We start from the raw sequence: 15,449 nt of genomic DNA on the forward strand, positions 1-15,449 counted from the left end.
CCGCGTTCCCGCCCCAGGGCGCACGCGCGGGGCCGCCGCCACCGCCCGCCGCGGCGCGGGTGTTTTACGTCACCACCGGCCGGGCCGGCCACGTGCCGCTCCGCCGCGGGGGCAACTTCCGCTTCCGGGCCGAGCGGCGGGGGGCGGCGGGTCCCGGGGGGGTCTGTCGCGGCCCCCCCGCCGCCGCCGGGCCCGCCATGGCCGAGCTGATCCTCAACGTGGATTTCGCCGCCTCCGAGCGGCCCCGGAAGGAGCCCGGTAACCGGAAGCACCGGAGCTTCGTGCGGCGGCGGCGGGCGCTGGAGCGGCGGGGGGCGTTGCGGCAGAAGCAGCTCCCGGCACAAGCGCCGCCCGGGCGGGGCGCCCAGCGGCAGCCGGGCCCGCGGGGCGGGAGGCGCGGGGGGAACGCGGGGAAGCCGAACCCCCCCCGGGCCAAAGCGAACGGCCCCGAACCGGCGGATCCGAAACCGAAACCGAAACCCGCGGCCAAGGGACGAGCCCCCCGGGCCCCCCCGGCGCCCCCCAAGCTGGTGGCCATCGACTGTGAGATGGTCGGGACCGGGCCCGGCGGGCGCACCAGCGCCCTCGCCCGCTGCAGCATCGTGGGCTACGGGGGGGACGTTCTGTACGACCGGTACGTGCGGCCCGCGGCGCCCATCGTGGATTACCGGACCCGCTGGAGCGGCATCCGCCGGCAGCACATGCTGAACGCCGTCCCGTTCGGCAGCGCCCAGCGGGAGGTGCGTGTGTGTCCCCCGGGGGGGATCCGGCTGGGGCGGGGGACACGGGACGGGGGGACACGGGACGGGGGGACACGGGGAAGGGGGACACGGGACGGGGGGACATGGGGAGGGCACACGGGACGGGGGGACACGGGGAAGGGGGACACGGGGAGGGCACACGGGACGGGGGGACACGGGACGGGGGGACACAGGGAGGGCACACGGGGTGGGGGGACACGGGGAAGGGGGGACACGGGGAGGGCACACGGGATGGAGGGACACGGGACGGGGGGACACGGGGCCGGCGCGTCTGCTTGGGGGGATTTTGGGAACACAGGACAGGGGGACATGGGACAGGGGGGCAAGGGGGAAGGGACACAGAGGGAGGGACACGGGGCCGGTGCGTCTGCTTGGGGGGATTTTGGGGACACGGGACAGGGGGGCACGGGGGGAGGGACACGGGGCCAGTGCGTCTGCTTGGGGGGATTTTGGGGCCGTTTGTGGGGTTTGTCAGGCTGTGGGGACAGGGACTGCTTGTGGGGTTAGGGGCTGCCACGGGGACTGGGGGCTGTCTGTGAGGACAAGAGGCTTTATATGGGGACAAGGGGCTGCATGTGGGGACAGGGAGCTGCTTGCAGGGACAGTAGCTGCCTATGGGGACAAGAGGCTGCCTGCTGGGACGGGGACCTGCCTGTGGGGACAGGAGCCACCTGTGTCCCCATGTGGCCTCTGCAGCAGAGGGAGCGTCTCTCCATGGTGCCTGTGGGGACAGTGGCTGCCTATGAGGGACAAGGAGGCTGGCAGTGGGGACAAGGACCTGCTTGCAGGGGACAAGGGACTGCCCATGGGGACAAGGGGTTGCCTGTGGGGACAAGGGGCTGTCTGTGGGGACAGGGGGTTGCTTGCAGGGACAGTGGCTGCCTATGGGGACTGGGTGCCCTCTGTGGGGACTGGGGGCCATCTGTGGGGACAAGGGGCTTCTGCCTGTGGGGACAGGAGCCACCTGTGTCCCCGTGTGGCCTCTGCAATAGAGGGAGCGTCTCCCCATTCTGCCTGTGGGGACAAGGAGGCTGGCAGTGGGGACAGGGACCTGCTTGCAGGGGACAAGGGGCTGCCTATGGGGACAGGGGGCCCTCTCTGGGGACAGGGGCTGTTGCCTGTGGGGACAGCAGCTGTCTGTGGGGGACAAGGGGACAGGAGCCACCTGTGTCCCCGTATGGGCTCTGCAGCAGAGGGAACATCTCCCCATGCTGCTCCCGTTCGGCCTCAACCTGCGTCTCCCCGTGGGGCCGTGGGGCAGCCCCACACCTCTGCTGTCACAGCTCCGGTGCGGGAGGGTGACCCGGTCCTGCTCTTCACCTCCTCTCCATCCTCGCTCCTCAGATCCTGCGCATCCTCGCGGGGAAGGTCGTGGTCGGCCACGCCATCTACAATGACTTCAAGGCGCTCAAGTACTTTCACCCCAAAGCGCTGACGCGGGACACCTCCAAAATCCCCCTCCTCAACCGCAGGGGCGGCTTCCCTGAGAACGTGGCCATCTCGCTCAAGCGCCTGGTCAAGGAGCTGCTGCACAAGGACATCCAGGTATCGCGGCCACATCCTCAACCTCAGCCGGGGGCTCCTCGTGTTCCCCCAGAGCTGGGGAGCACTGTGGGGAGCCCCCTGTTTCCCCTGCTCTGGGGAAATCACAGAATCGCACAGAATCCCAGAATGTCAGGGGTCGGAAGGGACCTCGAAAGCTCATCCAGTGCAACCCCCCCGCCAGAGCAGGAACACCCAGCTGAGGTTACACAGGAAGGTGTCCAGGCGGGTTGGAATGTCTGCAGAGAAGGAGACTCCACAACCTCCCTGGGCAGCCTGGGCCAGGCTCTGGCACCCTCACCGCGAACAAGTTTCTTCTCCTATTCAAGCGGAACCTCCTGTGTTCCAGTTTGCACCCATTGCCCCTTGTCCTGTCATTGGCTCCTGCACCATCCTGTGCCCAGAGTGCCCTGAGTTCAGCCGCTGTCACCAGTCCTGGAGCAAGGCAGCCCCGTGCCTCAGTTTCCCCTTCCCAGACACCAGCCCCCTCCTCTCAGCCCCTCCAGTGTCATGGGGCTTTGTGTCACCATGGTGCCTCGGGCTGTCCCCACCCCCTGTCTCTGTCCCCCCCAGGTTGGGAAGAGCGGCCACTCCTCGGTGGAGGACGCCCGGGCCACCATGGAGCTCTACAAGGTGGTGGAGGCGGAGTGGGAGCAACACCTGCTGCTGAACCCCGAGCAGGAGTGACCCCGCACCCCAAAACAGGGCTGGAGAGCAGGGAGCGCCCTGGGGCTGCTGTCTGTCCGCAGACAGACAGCCGGACAGTGGGATCGCGGAGCCAGGCAGCACCGAGCCTCGTCCTGGTGTCCCCGAAGTGCCTTGTTCCGCCGCTGCCGTTTGGCCCCGTCCTCTCCTGGGGACGTGGGGGAGAGTTGGGGCTACCCCGTGCCTTCCTCGAGGGGTCTCTCAGGTGCTGTGCCCCCCCCAGAACAGCCGGAGGTGCCGGTAATGCCGCAGGGCTGCGGCTCTGGGTGCAAATCCAGTCACTTGTGGGGGGAATTGGTGCCCGGGGCAGGTTCCTTCCCCCCCACCGTGGTTCTTCCCATCTTGCAAAACTACCTCTGCTGGTGCAGGAACCGGGGGGGGCAGCGCCCGGTGATCCTGCCGAGAAATCCCCAGCCCCACCTCGGTGATTCGGCTCCATCTTCCTCGTTGTGTAAGCGCCGCTGTGAGTGCGGGGGCCGGGACGAGCCCGGGCACAGCGGGGGGGACACACCGGTGTCACCCCATCCGCCTGCGCCTGGGGACACCGTGCCCTTCGCAAGTGTCCCCCCGCCCCGCACACACCGGCGTGGGGGTCGTTCCGTGAACTGCTGAACGTGCCCCAAGTTCTCAGCCTGCCCCAGGCGGGGCTGCTTTGAAGTGAAATGGTTATGTACAAAACTTTAATTAAAAAGAAATGATTAATGAGCCCTTTCAGTGGGGCTGGGGACCCTCTGCCTCCTGGTGACCCTTCGTCCTCCTCCTCCTCCTCGAGCCAGGTAACGCAGAGCCGGCGGCACGGGGGGGGCCTCACCCCCTTCAGTTACACCGGGGAGGGGACAGGGAGCTGCTGGTCCCCCCCGTGGTGACACCGAGGGGACAGGGCGGCTGAAATGGCCGAGTCCTGCGTCATCGGGAGCGGTGACAGTGCTGAGCCGTGGGGGTTCCCCCCCGCGCCGGGATGGATGTGGCCCAGTGGCGGGGGGACGGTGACAGTCCCGAACCCCCCCGGTGTGTGTCACATTTTACGAGTCTGTGCTCAGCTCCCGGCCCCAATGGGAGCCCAAGGGGGAGTTTTGGGGGACACCCCCCGCGCCTCCACCCTGAGCCCCCACAGCGGGGGGGGCTGTTCCCCTTTGGGGTTACACCACAAAAATCTGGGTCCTCTCTTTGGGGTTAAACCACAAAAATGTGGGTTTGGCGTGCCGGGTGGGGGTGCCTGAGCATCCCCTGGGCCTGGGCTGGTTTTGGGGGGCAGCTTTGCCGCGCTCGCCCCCCAATCCCGTGTGCGTGCCCGTCCTGCCGCCCGGGGGGGGCTGGAAAAGCTGTTCCAGCCCTAAAATCCGCAGGAAGGTGCGAGCGCAGGGGAGAAGCCGGAGCCTTTGTGTCTGGCTCGGGTTTGGAAGCGATTAACGGGGGGGGTTGAGGGGGGGCGAGTAATAAATGTCCGGTCGTTAAATTGTTTTTATGTCTCTGGAAATGAGAAGCAGGCGCCGGCCCCGGCTCGGCGGAACATGGGGGGGGCCAGGGGGGCTTCGCTTCCGCCCTGGGACCCCCGCCCCCCGGCCGCGGGTCGGGGTGCGGTGGGTGGTCCCGGGGCTGGGGGGACACACGTGCCCCCCCCCCCCCGCTGTCGGGGTCACGGTCGCGTTTCATTTCCGTGGCCCGGGGGGCGCTGCCCCCCCCCCCCCCCAGCTGAGATGGATTTGCAGGGCTGGGGGTGGAGGGGACACCCCCCTCGTGTTGGGACCCCCTGCCCCTTGCTGGGCCCCCCCAGCCGCTCTGTCAATGCACTGGGAGGTTTGGGGCGGGGGGGGGACGGAAACGAGCCCCCGGTGGCCTCCGGCTTCTTTGCAACCCGGGGGGTGCGGGTGCCCCGGGGGGGCAACGGCCCCGAGCAGCCACGTCCCCCCCCCCGCCACGGGGGGCTCTGGGCCATTTGGAGGGACCCGCGGGGGGTCCGGGGGGGGCACAGGTCTCTACGCTCCAAATTTCTGCAGTTTGTGAGGATTTTCGCAGCTCATCCTGCTTGGGGCGGGGGGGGGTCAGAAACAGCCCCGGAGGGGATGGGGATGCCCTGGGGGGGGGCGGTGCGGGCAGGTCCAGGGGCTCTGTCCCCCCCCCAGACCCTTCCCCCGTTTCTCCTGCCCCGCGTCACCGTCATGGGGGGGTCACACGGCTCCTGCCCCCCCTGGGATGAAGGGGTGGGGGGGAACCCTTCCCCTGCACCCCCTCCCCGAGCCCCCCGGCTCTGCAGGGCTTTGTAGAGACCACCGTGTCCCGGCCCTGTCCCCATCCCTGTCCCCCCAGCCCTGTCCCCCCATCCCCGTCCCCCCATCCCCGTCCCCCCAGCCCTGTCCCCATCCCTGTCCCCTCAGCCCTGTCCCCCCATCCCCGTCCCCCCATCCCTGTCCCCATCCCTGTCCCCCCAGCCCTGTCCCCCCATCCCTGTCCTCCCAGCCCTGTCCCCATCCCTGTCCCCTCAGCCCTGTCCCCATCCCTGTCCCCCCTGTCCTGTCCCCCCAGCCCTGTCCCCATCCCTGTCCCCCCATCCCCGTCCCCCCAGCCCTGTCCCCATCCCTGTCCCCCCTGTCCTGTCCCCCCAGCCTTAACCCCCAGCCCTGTCCCCATCCCTGTCCCCCCTGTCCTGTCCCCCCAGCCCTGTCCCCATCCCTGTCCCCCCATCCCCGTCCCCCCATCCCTGTCCCCATCCCCGTCCCCCCAGCCCTGTCCCCATCCCTGTCCCCCCAGCCCTGTCCCCCCATCCCCGTCCCCCCAGCCCTGTCCCCATCCCCGTCCCCCCAGCCCTGTCCCCCCATCCCCGTCCCCCCAGCCCTGTCCCAATCCCTGTCCCCCCTGTCCTGTCCCCCCAGCCCTAACCCCCAGCCCTGTCCCCATCCCCGTCCCCCCAGCCCTGTCCCCATCCCTGTCCCCCCATCCCTGTCCCCATCCCCGTCCCCCCAGCCCTGTCCCCATCCTTGTCCCCATCCCCGTCCCCCCAGCCCTGTCCCCATCCCTGTCCCCCCATCCCCGTCCCCATCCCTGTCCCCCCATCCCCGTCCCCCCTGCCCTGTCCCCAGCCCCGTCCCCCCAGCCCCGTCCCCCAGCCCTGTTCCCCGTCCCGTCCGGTCCCGCCGGGCTGTCGCAGCCCTTTGTTATCATTCCTGTTTTTCGGGGGATTAGGGACTCGCTACAAGCCGGGACTTGGCTCAGCCGCATCGCAGCCGGAGCTTTGGGGGCGAGGAGGGATGTGGCGGGGTGGGGGGGAGACACACGGCAGCTGGGGGGGGGAGTGTCCCCACCCCAAACCGCCGCAGGAATCTCCCTCCTGCCACGTCCGAGCTGCCAAGGAACCAGAACCGCCGTTTCTCGCACCCCCCCGCCGGCTCTGGGCACAACCTGCCCCGCCGGGACCTTCTCCGGCTGTTGCGGGGGGGGGGAAACCCCAGCAAATCATTCACCCCCCCCTTTCCCCGGCCCGATTCCTCGGGGGGTTAATCCTGTTTATCCCCCAGGCCCGCAGCCAAAGCAAAGCTCCCGCAGCCCCCCCGCAACCCCGGGGGTGCCGCAGTCCCCGTTCCCTGCCCGGGGGGTGCGGGGAGATTGAGGGGGTGCGGGAGCTCGGGGTGGTGCAGGGAACTTGGAGGGGGGTGCAGGCAGCTCGGGGCGATGTGAGCAACTCCGGGGGGCACAAGGAGCTCGGGGGGGGGGGTGCAGGCAGCTCGGGGCGATGTGAGCAACTCCGGGGGGCACAGGGAGCTCGGGGGGGGGGGGTGCAGGCAGCTCGGGGGGATGTGAGCAACTCCGGGGGGCACGGGGAGCTCGGGGGGGGTGCAGGCAGCTCAGGGTGATGTGAGCAACTCCAGGGGGCACAGGGAGCTCGGGGGGGGTGCAGGCAGCTCGGGGCGATGTGAGCAACTCCGGGGGGCACAGGGAGCTCGGGGAAGGGGCAGTGAGCGGTTCAGGGGGGGCAGGGAGATTGGGGGGATACAGGAAGCTCGGGGCGACGTGGGCCACTTGAGGGGGGGGGTGCGGGCAGTTTGGGGGGTGCGGGCAGGCTGCGAAGGTGCAGGCGGCTCGGAGAGGGGGCCGTGGGCAGTTCGGGGGTGCGGGCAGGTTAGCGGGGTGCGAACAGCGGAGGTGCCTCCAGCCCGACCCCTCGGGGCAGCGCGGCCCGGCGGGTGTGACCCCGCGGGGTGCTGGGGGGCTCGGGAGGGGGGGACGCCCCCCCCGCCCCCATCCGGTGCGCAGCCCCGCAGGTGAGCGCGGAGCCCCCGGCAGCGGGGCCGAGCGGGGGGCGGAGGGGGAGGTACCAGCCCGGCAATAAAACCGGCGGGCCGGGCCGGGGCGGGATCGCGGCGGGGCCGGTGCTGGTGCCGGTGCGGCGGGTGCGGTCGGTCGGTCGGTCGGTCGGTCGGTCGGTCGGTCCCCACTCGGTCCCGGCAGCAGCGATGCCGAACTTCTCCGGGAACTGGAAGATGAAGAGCTCGGAAAACTTCGAGGAGCTGCTGAAGGCGTTGGGTGAGTGCGAGTCCCGCTCCTCACCCAGGGTCCCCCCCCAATTCCCGGGGGGGGCGTCCTGCCCCCAAAACCCTCCTACCGCCTCGTGGGGGGGTCTCCAGATGGGTCCCCCACCCCGTTCCCCCATTTCACGGCCAGCTCACAAAGCCCTCGGTGTTTCTTCCCCAAGGGGGAAACTGAGGCACGGGGGGGTGCGGGGGGGCGCTGGGCAGCGTGTCCTGCCCCGGGGGGTCCAACGCTGCCTTAGCCCCCGCCGTCCCTGCGGGCGCCCCTCCTGTCTGCCTCAGTTTCCCTGCCACGGGGGCCTCCCCAAATGCAGACACCTCCAAACTCTCCCTCCAGGACCCTGTCACCGTCACGGTCCCTTTTGCACCAAGTGCTTCTATCCCCCAGCACTCTGAAGGCACCCGGGGAGGTGGGGCGGGGGGGGGACACAACTCACCTGCCCCACCGGGACATTGACCCCTGGGTACGGCTGGTGTCCCCAAAACCAGCCCAAACGGGACCCATGGGTGCGCCGTCCCCACCGGGATCATTCCGGGTCCCATCCACCGGTGCTGTGGGTGTTCAGGCGGTGCGGGGGGTGCTCAGGGGGGCCAGGACCTATCGCTGGGGGGGGAAGTTGGGGGGCACAGGCAGTGGGGGTCCCCACGGCTTTGGGCAGGGCCAGCGCCAGCCCCACTGCACCCCCCCCGCTCCCCTCCGCCTGACCCTCCTCGCTGGCCGGGGAGCTGCCGGAGTAGAATATTTTCCAGGTTAGGGGATACGTAACAAATATTTCAGGATAATTATCACTTTCTTGGATTTCATTCCCCTCTCCCCCCGCCTCGCCCCCTCTCCCCCCTCCAGCCCCACCAGTGAAACTCGCTCGGAAAAACCTCAGCAGGAAAATCAATCTGCCAGCGCAGCGAGCGCTTGGCCTTTCCCACGGAGCGGGCGGGGGCTCCTGCCCTTCGCGCCCCCCCCCGGTCCCCCCAGCCTTTCAGCAGCTTTGGGCGAAGCCGATACCTCCAGACCCTCCTGTGCGGGGGGGCTGGGAGGGAGAGGGATCAGCTTGAGACCCCAAGTCTGGCTGCATCGTGCTCCCCCCCCCTTGGCTTTTGCTGCTTTGGGGGGAGTTTCTTCTGGTGTCCCCCGCCCCGAGCATCGTGTAGGGGACGTGCGGGGCTGTGTCTGCCTGGGGATGAATTTTGGGCACCCCCAGGTGTGTGTCAGGGGAGGAAAGGGACTTGGGGGGGCTGTGGGGACCCCACCGCCCAGTGAGCAGCAGCATCCTGGGGGGGGCCAGGCCGTGGGGACGTGTCTGTCCCCGCTGCAGGAGGGTTCAGCTCCTGGGCCTCCCTGCCCCCCGTCCTGAGGATGCTCTTGGAGCACCCGCATCCCACCCGTGTCCCACTGGGACTGCCTGTGTCCCCCTGTCCCTGTGCTGGGAGAGCCCTTTTCTGCAGGGACCCTCTCTGGGGGCACGGTGGGGGGGGCCAGGGCACGACCCCTCTCCCGGGAGCGCTGGCTTTCAGCTGCCAGAGGGTGACACGGGAACAATGTCCCCAAAGAGCAGCTCCCCGAGGAGCTGGGCTGGCCCCGGTGACAGGCGGGGGCTCGGGGACGTGATGGATGAGCCGCCTCCGGGAGCGGGGACAAAGCCCCAGCTGCCCTGCGGTTGGCGGGGGGGACGCTGGGGGGGACACACAGGTCACCGGGCGTGAAGCTGCGCCCTGGGCGAGCCCGGAGCTGGCGCCTTGTCCCCGCGGTCACCCCGCGCCGGGTGAGCCTGTGCACCCTCCCCGTCACCCCCGGGCGCATCCGGAGCGGCCCCGGCATCGGCCCCCCCTCTCCGGCAGGTAACGAGAGCCAGATGTGGCCCAGATGTGACACACGGGGAGGGGGGGTTATGCATCCCCCATGGGTTGTTCTGAGTTGCCCGCGTTGTTGGGGTCCCCCTGAGATGTGTCACAGATGACTGGGGGGGGGCTGTGGCCATGTCCCCCCCACCATGGTCACCCTGTCCCCCCCCAGCCGCGTACCCCACGGTGGGGGTGACGGCACCGGGTGTTCGCCGCAGCCTCGCGCCGCCGGCCCCGCCAGCTGCAACCAATTCAGCCGACAAGGTGGCAGCGCCGGGGGCTCGGGGGGGCCCTGGGCTTTGAAAGGGGCTCCCGGGGGAGCGGGGGCCACGTCCTGCCCCAAGAGCCACTTAACCTCCCCGCTCACCCCGCAGCGAAGGGGCAGCTCTGGTTCCCCCCACGCTGGGGATGCCGCAGCTGGGGGGGATCTCGATGCCACCGTCCCCTTCCCCAGGTGTCAACGTGATGCTGAGGAAGATCGCGGTGGCGGCCGCCTCGAAGCCGGCGGTGGAGATCAAACAGGACGGGGAGAAGTTCTACATCAAAACCTCCACCACCGTCCGCACCACCGAGATCAGCTTCAGCATCGGGGAGGAGTTTGAGGAGCAGACGGTGGACGGGCGGCCCTGCAAGGTGGGGGGGCCACGGGGGGCTGGTCCAGAGCCCGCGCGTGAGGGCGAGAGAGCTCGTTCACGCATGTGTGTGCACACAGGCGGGTGTGCACAGGGATGCAGGTGTGCCCACGTGTGTTTGTATGCACACAGCTTCTGCACGAGAGCAGCAGCACTCGTGTGCACGCGCATGTGCGTGTACATGTTGGCACGTCTGTGCCTGCACATGCATTTTGCATGCGTGCACAAGTGTGCATGCACACGTTTGTGCCTGTGCTCGCATTTTGCATACGTCTGCACAAGTGTGCATGCACACGTTTGTGCCTGTGCTCGCATTTTGCATGCGTCTGCACAAGTGTGCATGCACACGTTTGTGCCTGTGCTCGCATTTTGCATGCGTGCACAAGTGTGCATGCACACGTTTGTGCCTGTGCTCGCATTTTGCATGCGTCTGTACAAGTGTGCATGCACACGTTTGTGCCTGTGCTTGCATTTTGCATGCGTGCACAAGTGTGCATGCACACCTGTCAGTCCCTGCACATACATTTTGCATGAATGCATGCACACTCATGTTTGTGCCTGCACATATATTTTGCATGCGTGCACAGCCGTGTTCGTGCCTGCACACACACATTGAATGCATGTATGTGCACAAGTGTGCATGCACACGCGCCCCTGTCAGTGCCTGTACACACATGGTTTGCACACACGCAGCTGCGCGCGCTTTCCCCTGTGAGCGGAGGGCTGGTCCTTCTCCCCCTGCGCCCCCTCCCTGCACACCCCCAGGTGACAGATGAGCCCGGGCGACCGTCAGGGCTGGGGAACAAATGGCTCCATCCATCTCTCGGTGGCGGTGATGGATGGTCCTGCCTGGCGGGGGCTGCTCGGGGTCTTCCCCAGGGCTTTTCCCCCCTCCCCAGCGTCACCCTCACCCCCCCCAACCTCCCCCAGAGTTTGGCCAAGTGGGAGAGCGAGAACAAGATGGTGTGTGAGCAGCGGCTGCTGAAGGGCGAAGGGCCCAAGACGGGCTGGTCCCGGGAGTTGACCAACGACGGGGAGCTCATCCTGGTGAGGACCGGGGGGGTGGGAGCGCTGGGGGGGTGTCTGTGCCCCAGTGCATGCTGGGAAGCTCCCCAGGGTGGGGAGGGGGTCGTGACCGTGACCGTGACCTTGCTCCTCCTTGCAGACCATGACGGCCGACGACGTCGTCTGCACCAGGGTGTACGTCCGGGAGTGACACCCCCATCCCGCTGCCCCCGCCGCCGTCCCCTCCCCAGCCAGCACCGGCCCCGTGTGCCCCCCTGCCCCCCTTTACCCACCCTGTGTCCTCTCCATCCTACCCCATGTCCCCCCATTGCTGTGGGGAGAGGGCTGCACCCCCCCGGTGCGCTCCAGGAAGATGCTCCGTACATCGGCCTTTTTTTTTTGGGGGGGGGGTTGGGAGGGTGGTTAATGCAGCTGTTTTGCCCCCCGCCCCGTGGCACAGGGTGTCTCCAGGGGCAGGAAAAATCTCATGTTCTCGCCCCGTTCTGCTGCCGCTCTCGCTGCGGACAAAGCGCCCGGTTTTTGGAGAGGCGCCGGGGCCGCGGCGGGGGGTAACGCAGCCCCTCCCTGGGCCTGTGCGTTGGTTTTAACTGGTTTTGGTTCAGCCTGAGGTTGATTGTGGGGGTTTTTTTTGGTTTTTTTTTTTTTTTTTTTTTTAATGCAGCCCCTGGCCCTCACCCTGCCCGGGGCTGCGCTTGCTCTCCCCCTCCCCAGTATTTATTTGTGAATATGGTGTCAGAAAGAAACACCAAACCACCCCAACCTGCTGCCCCTGCGGCCGTGCAGCTTCAGGTCCAAACCCCCCACCCAGGGTCCGAACCCCCCCGGGATCATCCCTGTCACCTCCCTCCTTTCAATAAATGTCCTGTGACCCCCACGGGTGTCCCTGTCCCCTCCCGTCCCCGCTCGCCCTCATGTGGATCCGGCACCGCAGCCGTTGCGCAAGGGGCCGGGGGCGAAGGCGGCGGCCGGGTTGACACATCCCAGCGTGGGAAGCAAGGGGCAGCCGTGGGGCAGCCGTGGGGCAGGGAAGGCGCCGTGGGGCAGGGAGGGTGTTGTGGGGCAAGGACGCAGCTCCTGCTTCGGGCTCAGCATCAGCTCCGGTGCAAGGGGGACAGACCCTCTTCCCAGCTCGGCTGGAGGGGCTGTGGCACCCTGGGGTGCTGCCCGCCGGGATGCGGGTCCTGGTGCTGCTCGTTGGGGTGCTGCCTGCTGATTTTCCTGATTAAGGTGGTATCAACTACCCCCAGGGAGGAGGCGTGGGCTCTCACCCCGGCTCCTGGGTGCAGGGGAGGGTCGGGGGTGCAGGGGAGGGTTTAGGGGTGCAGGGGAGGTTTGCGGGTGCAGGGGAGGGTCGGGGGGTGCAGGGGAGGTTTGGGGGTGCAGGGGAGGGTCGGGGGTGCAGGGGAGGTTTGGGGGTGCAGGGGAGGGTCGGGAGGTGCAAGGCAGGTTTAGGGGTGCGGGGGAGGGTCGGGGGGTGCAGGGGAGGGTTTAGGGGTGCAGGGGAGGTTTGTGGGTGCAGAGGAGGGTCGGGGGGTGCAGGGGAGGGTTTAGGGGTGCAGGGGAGGGTCGAGGGGTGCAGGGGAGGTTTGCGGGTGCAGGGGAGGGTCGGGGGTGCAGGGGAGGGTCGAGGGGTGCAGGGGAGGTTTGCGGGTGCAGGGGAGGGTCGGGGGTGCAGGGGAGGGTCGAGGGGTGCAGGGGAGGGTCGAGGGGTGCAGGGGAGGTTTGCGGGTGCAGGGGAGGGTCGGGGGTGCAGGGGAGGGTCGAGGGGTGCAGGGGAGGTTTGCGGGTGCAGGGGAGGGTCGGGGGGTGCAGGGGAGGTTTGGGGGTGCAGGGGAGGGTTTAGGGGTGCAGGGGAGGGTCGGGGGGTGCAGGGGAGGTTTGGGGGTGCAGGGGAGGGTCGGGGGGTGCAGGGCAGGTTTGGGGGTGCAGGGGAGGGTCGGGGGGTGCAGGGGAGGGTTTAGGGGTGCAGGGGAGGGTCGGGGGGTGCAGGGGAGGTTTGGGGGTGCAGGGGAGGGTCGGGGGGTGCAGGGGAGGTTTGCGGGTGCAGGGGAGGGTCGGGGGCTGCAGGGGAGGTTTGGGGGTGCAGGGGAGGGTCGGGGGGTGCAGGGGAGGTTTGGGGGTGCAGGGGAGGGTCGGGGGGTGCAGGGCAGGTTTGGGGGTGCAGGGGAGGGTCGGGGGGTGCAGGGGAGGGTTTAGGGGTGCAGGGGAGGGTCGGGGGGTGCAGGGGAGGTTTGGGGGTGCAGGGGAGGGTCGGGGGGTGCAGGGGAGGTTTGCGGGTGCAGGGGAGGGTCGGGGGCTGCAGGGGAGGTTTGGGGGTGCAGGGGAGCCCCTGCTCTGTGCAGCCTCCTGGTGCTGGGGGAACGAGGGGACTTGGGGTTGGCTTTGTCCCCGGGTGTGATGCTGCGCAGCCGGGACGGCTGTAATTCCACCTTCCCCGGGGAGGGCGGTGAAGGGCTCCGGTGTCTCCAGGTGGACGCTTGGCCCATCGCCCGTCCCCGTTCCCAAGGCGCTGCCAGGGCCGGGTCTCGGCTCTCCCGGTGTCCCCGCGCCGTGACAGGGACCTGATGGCATCGCCGGTGGGAGCGGTGCCAGGGATGCGGTGGGCGCTGGATCCGGCCTCCTCCCTCTTCACCAAATTGTCTGTTTCTCTCCCCAGAGACCCCACAAAGCCACAACCCAGTGTGGGGGGAACAGCTGGTAATGGAAACCAGCCACCCCCCCGACTCCAGCTCTGCTGCTTTTCCCATTCCGAGGAATATCCTCTTTCTCCGGGTGCCCCGGGGAGGCTCCAATTTGCCTCTTTTGAGCCCCTGGGTTGGGGGGAGGATTGGGGGCCCTTATGGGGCTGTACCCGAGAGCTGAGGCTGCACATGTGGATGGGGGGATCTCTGGAGCCACCGGCCGCCTGCACCCCCTGGCACCCCGCGTGGCGTCCGGCCACACCGGGGACCCGGGGGGGTCCCACCCTGTGCCGGGGGTGCTGCCCCACAGTGATGGGGGGGTCCTTGGGGTGGTGGGGGCTGGACGTGCCCCCCATCCGTGCGTGGCCACCCCACAGCGAGACTTGGCGGCCGGCGCTGGGCGTTGGATGGCGGCTGCTCCTTAAACAAAAGCAAATTCCTCCTCCAGCTGCTGCTGCTGGGGGGGGGCGGGAATGACCCCGAAACCTTGTGGGATGCTCTGGGCTGTGCCCCCCCACCCCCCCCGCCCCGTCCTGTGGGACCTCGCGGGTGGTTTCGGGTGCCCTGGCGCCTCTAATCCGGCACTAATCACTAATCCCCGCGGTGACCTCGGGGGCCCCCGGCGGCCCCGCTGCCCCCGTGGGATGGGGAGGGGGCCCGGGCTGGCCCCTCGCCTTTCATCTGCTGGAGACAAAGCGGGACACTGGCCCCCCCACCCCGACCCGCTTTGTGCTGCGGTAATTAATGCCCAACCCTGGGGGGGGCCCCTTGTCCCAGCGGTTTTCAGGCATTTTCTGGAAGCGAAGGCTCAGCCGGGTGGGGGGGGGATGAGGCCCCTTGGGGTCCCACGTCATCCCCTCCACAAGCCCTTGGGCCCCCACCCCCCACTGGAGCCATCAGGAGGGACTGGGGGGGCTTCATCCCACCCGAAGCGGGGAGGGGGGACGCGCTGGCTCTTGTCCCCACCATTGTGACTCCCTGCCTGGGGGCGTGCAAGTTTTTTGGGGGGGCGGGGGGGAATGTCCCCCTTTGCCAGGCTGGGATGCTGGGGGGGGGGGGGGGGGGGTCCCATCTCAGGGGTCTTGACCGCTCAGCCCCTGCTCCCCAGAACAGGGGTTTCTGGGGGGTGACCGGCCCGGCGGGGTCCGGGCGATGCCAGTGCCGTGGGGGGGGCGCAGCGCTGGGCGCGTCGGTGACTCACGGGGCCGCGTGTCCCAACGGGCTCCGGCACATGGCGGTGACACGCGGTGGCACGCGGTGACGCGGCCCTGCGGTGGCGTGTCCCTGCCCGGGGGGGGGGTCCCACCGGTGGGGTGTCCCCGCTCACACTCGGCGTGGCAAGAGGGGACCCTCATGTTGTGCTGTCCCCAGCCGGCTTGGGTGACGCGCCCGTCCCTGCTCTGGGGCAGCCGGGGACGCTGGTGCTGCAACCGGGTGAACAGGGCGGCTCCCCAAAAGTGCCGTGAGCCCTGGGAGGGGCCAGCGACAGCTCTGGGGGGGTGACCGTCACCTCCTAGCTGGTGTGACACCCCCGCTGCCCCGGGACACCCTGCGGGCAGGGCTGTGGAGTGGGGGGCTGTGAGGAGCCCCCCAGGATGTAGCCGCTGCCGTTGTCCTCGGCCCCTCCTGCTCCAGGCGCTGCCGGCGCTTTCCCGGGCCCCAGGATGGGGGGGTCCGGCTGCACCCCCCCCCCGCCCAGGCTGGGGGTCCCCATGGGTGAGGGGCTAGAGGGTTTTGTCC

At 68.9% G+C, this 15,449-nt stretch overlaps 2 protein-coding genes across 2 annotated transcripts; both read left to right on the top strand.

The window, feature by feature from the left end:
• Positions 1 to 36: 36 nt before the first annotated feature.
• ISG20L2 (interferon stimulated exonuclease gene 20 like 2) lies at positions 37 to 3,713 on the top strand. Its single transcript, XM_065653594.1, has 3 exons — positions 37 to 740; positions 2,106 to 2,306; positions 2,877 to 3,713. The coding sequence occupies exons 1-3, from the start codon at positions 198 to 200 to the stop codon at positions 2,988 to 2,990; spliced, it is 858 nt and encodes a 285-aa protein (XP_065509666.1). The 5' UTR covers positions 37 to 197; the 3' UTR covers positions 2,991 to 3,713.
• A 3,659-nt stretch (positions 3,714 to 7,372) lies between these two features.
• CRABP2 (cellular retinoic acid binding protein 2) lies at positions 7,373 to 11,892 on the top strand. The gene is made up of 4 exons (XM_065653773.1): positions 7,373 to 7,526; positions 9,825 to 10,003; positions 10,933 to 11,049; positions 11,168 to 11,892. The coding sequence occupies exons 1-4, from the start codon at positions 7,457 to 7,459 to the stop codon at positions 11,216 to 11,218; spliced, it is 417 nt and encodes a 138-aa protein (XP_065509845.1). The 5' UTR covers positions 7,373 to 7,456; the 3' UTR covers positions 11,219 to 11,892.
• The last annotated feature ends 3,557 nt before the right edge of the window (positions 11,893 to 15,449 follow it).

The sequence above is a fragment of the Caloenas nicobarica genome, chromosome 31 (genome assembly GCF_036013445.1).
Source record: "Caloenas nicobarica isolate bCalNic1 chromosome 31, bCalNic1.hap1, whole genome shotgun sequence".
In the NCBI taxonomy this organism is placed as follows: Eukaryota; Metazoa; Chordata; class Aves; order Columbiformes; family Columbidae; genus Caloenas; species Caloenas nicobarica.

Excerpts from the sequence above, each read along its gene's own strand:
- ISG20L2 (XM_065653594.1), top strand. The coding sequence starts at position 198 with ATGGCCGAGCTGATCCTCAACGTGGATTTCGCCGCCTCCGAGCGGCCC. Across the intron at positions 741-2,105 it reads TCGGCAGCGCCCAGCGGGAG|ATCCTGCGCATCCTCGCGGG; the intron begins GTGCGTGTGTGT and ends CTCGCTCCTCAG. Across the intron at positions 2,307-2,876 it reads TGCTGCACAAGGACATCCAG|GTTGGGAAGAGCGGCCACTC; the intron begins GTATCGCGGCCA and ends TGTCCCCCCCAG.
- CRABP2 (XM_065653773.1), top strand. The coding sequence starts at position 7,457 with ATGCCGAACTTCTCCGGGAACTGGAAGATGAAGAGCTCGGAAAACTTC. Across the intron at positions 10,004-10,932 it reads TGGACGGGCGGCCCTGCAAG|AGTTTGGCCAAGTGGGAGAG; the intron begins GTGGGGGGGCCA and ends AACCTCCCCCAG. Across the intron at positions 11,050-11,167 it reads ACGACGGGGAGCTCATCCTG|ACCATGACGGCCGACGACGT; the intron begins GTGAGGACCGGG and ends TCCTCCTTGCAG.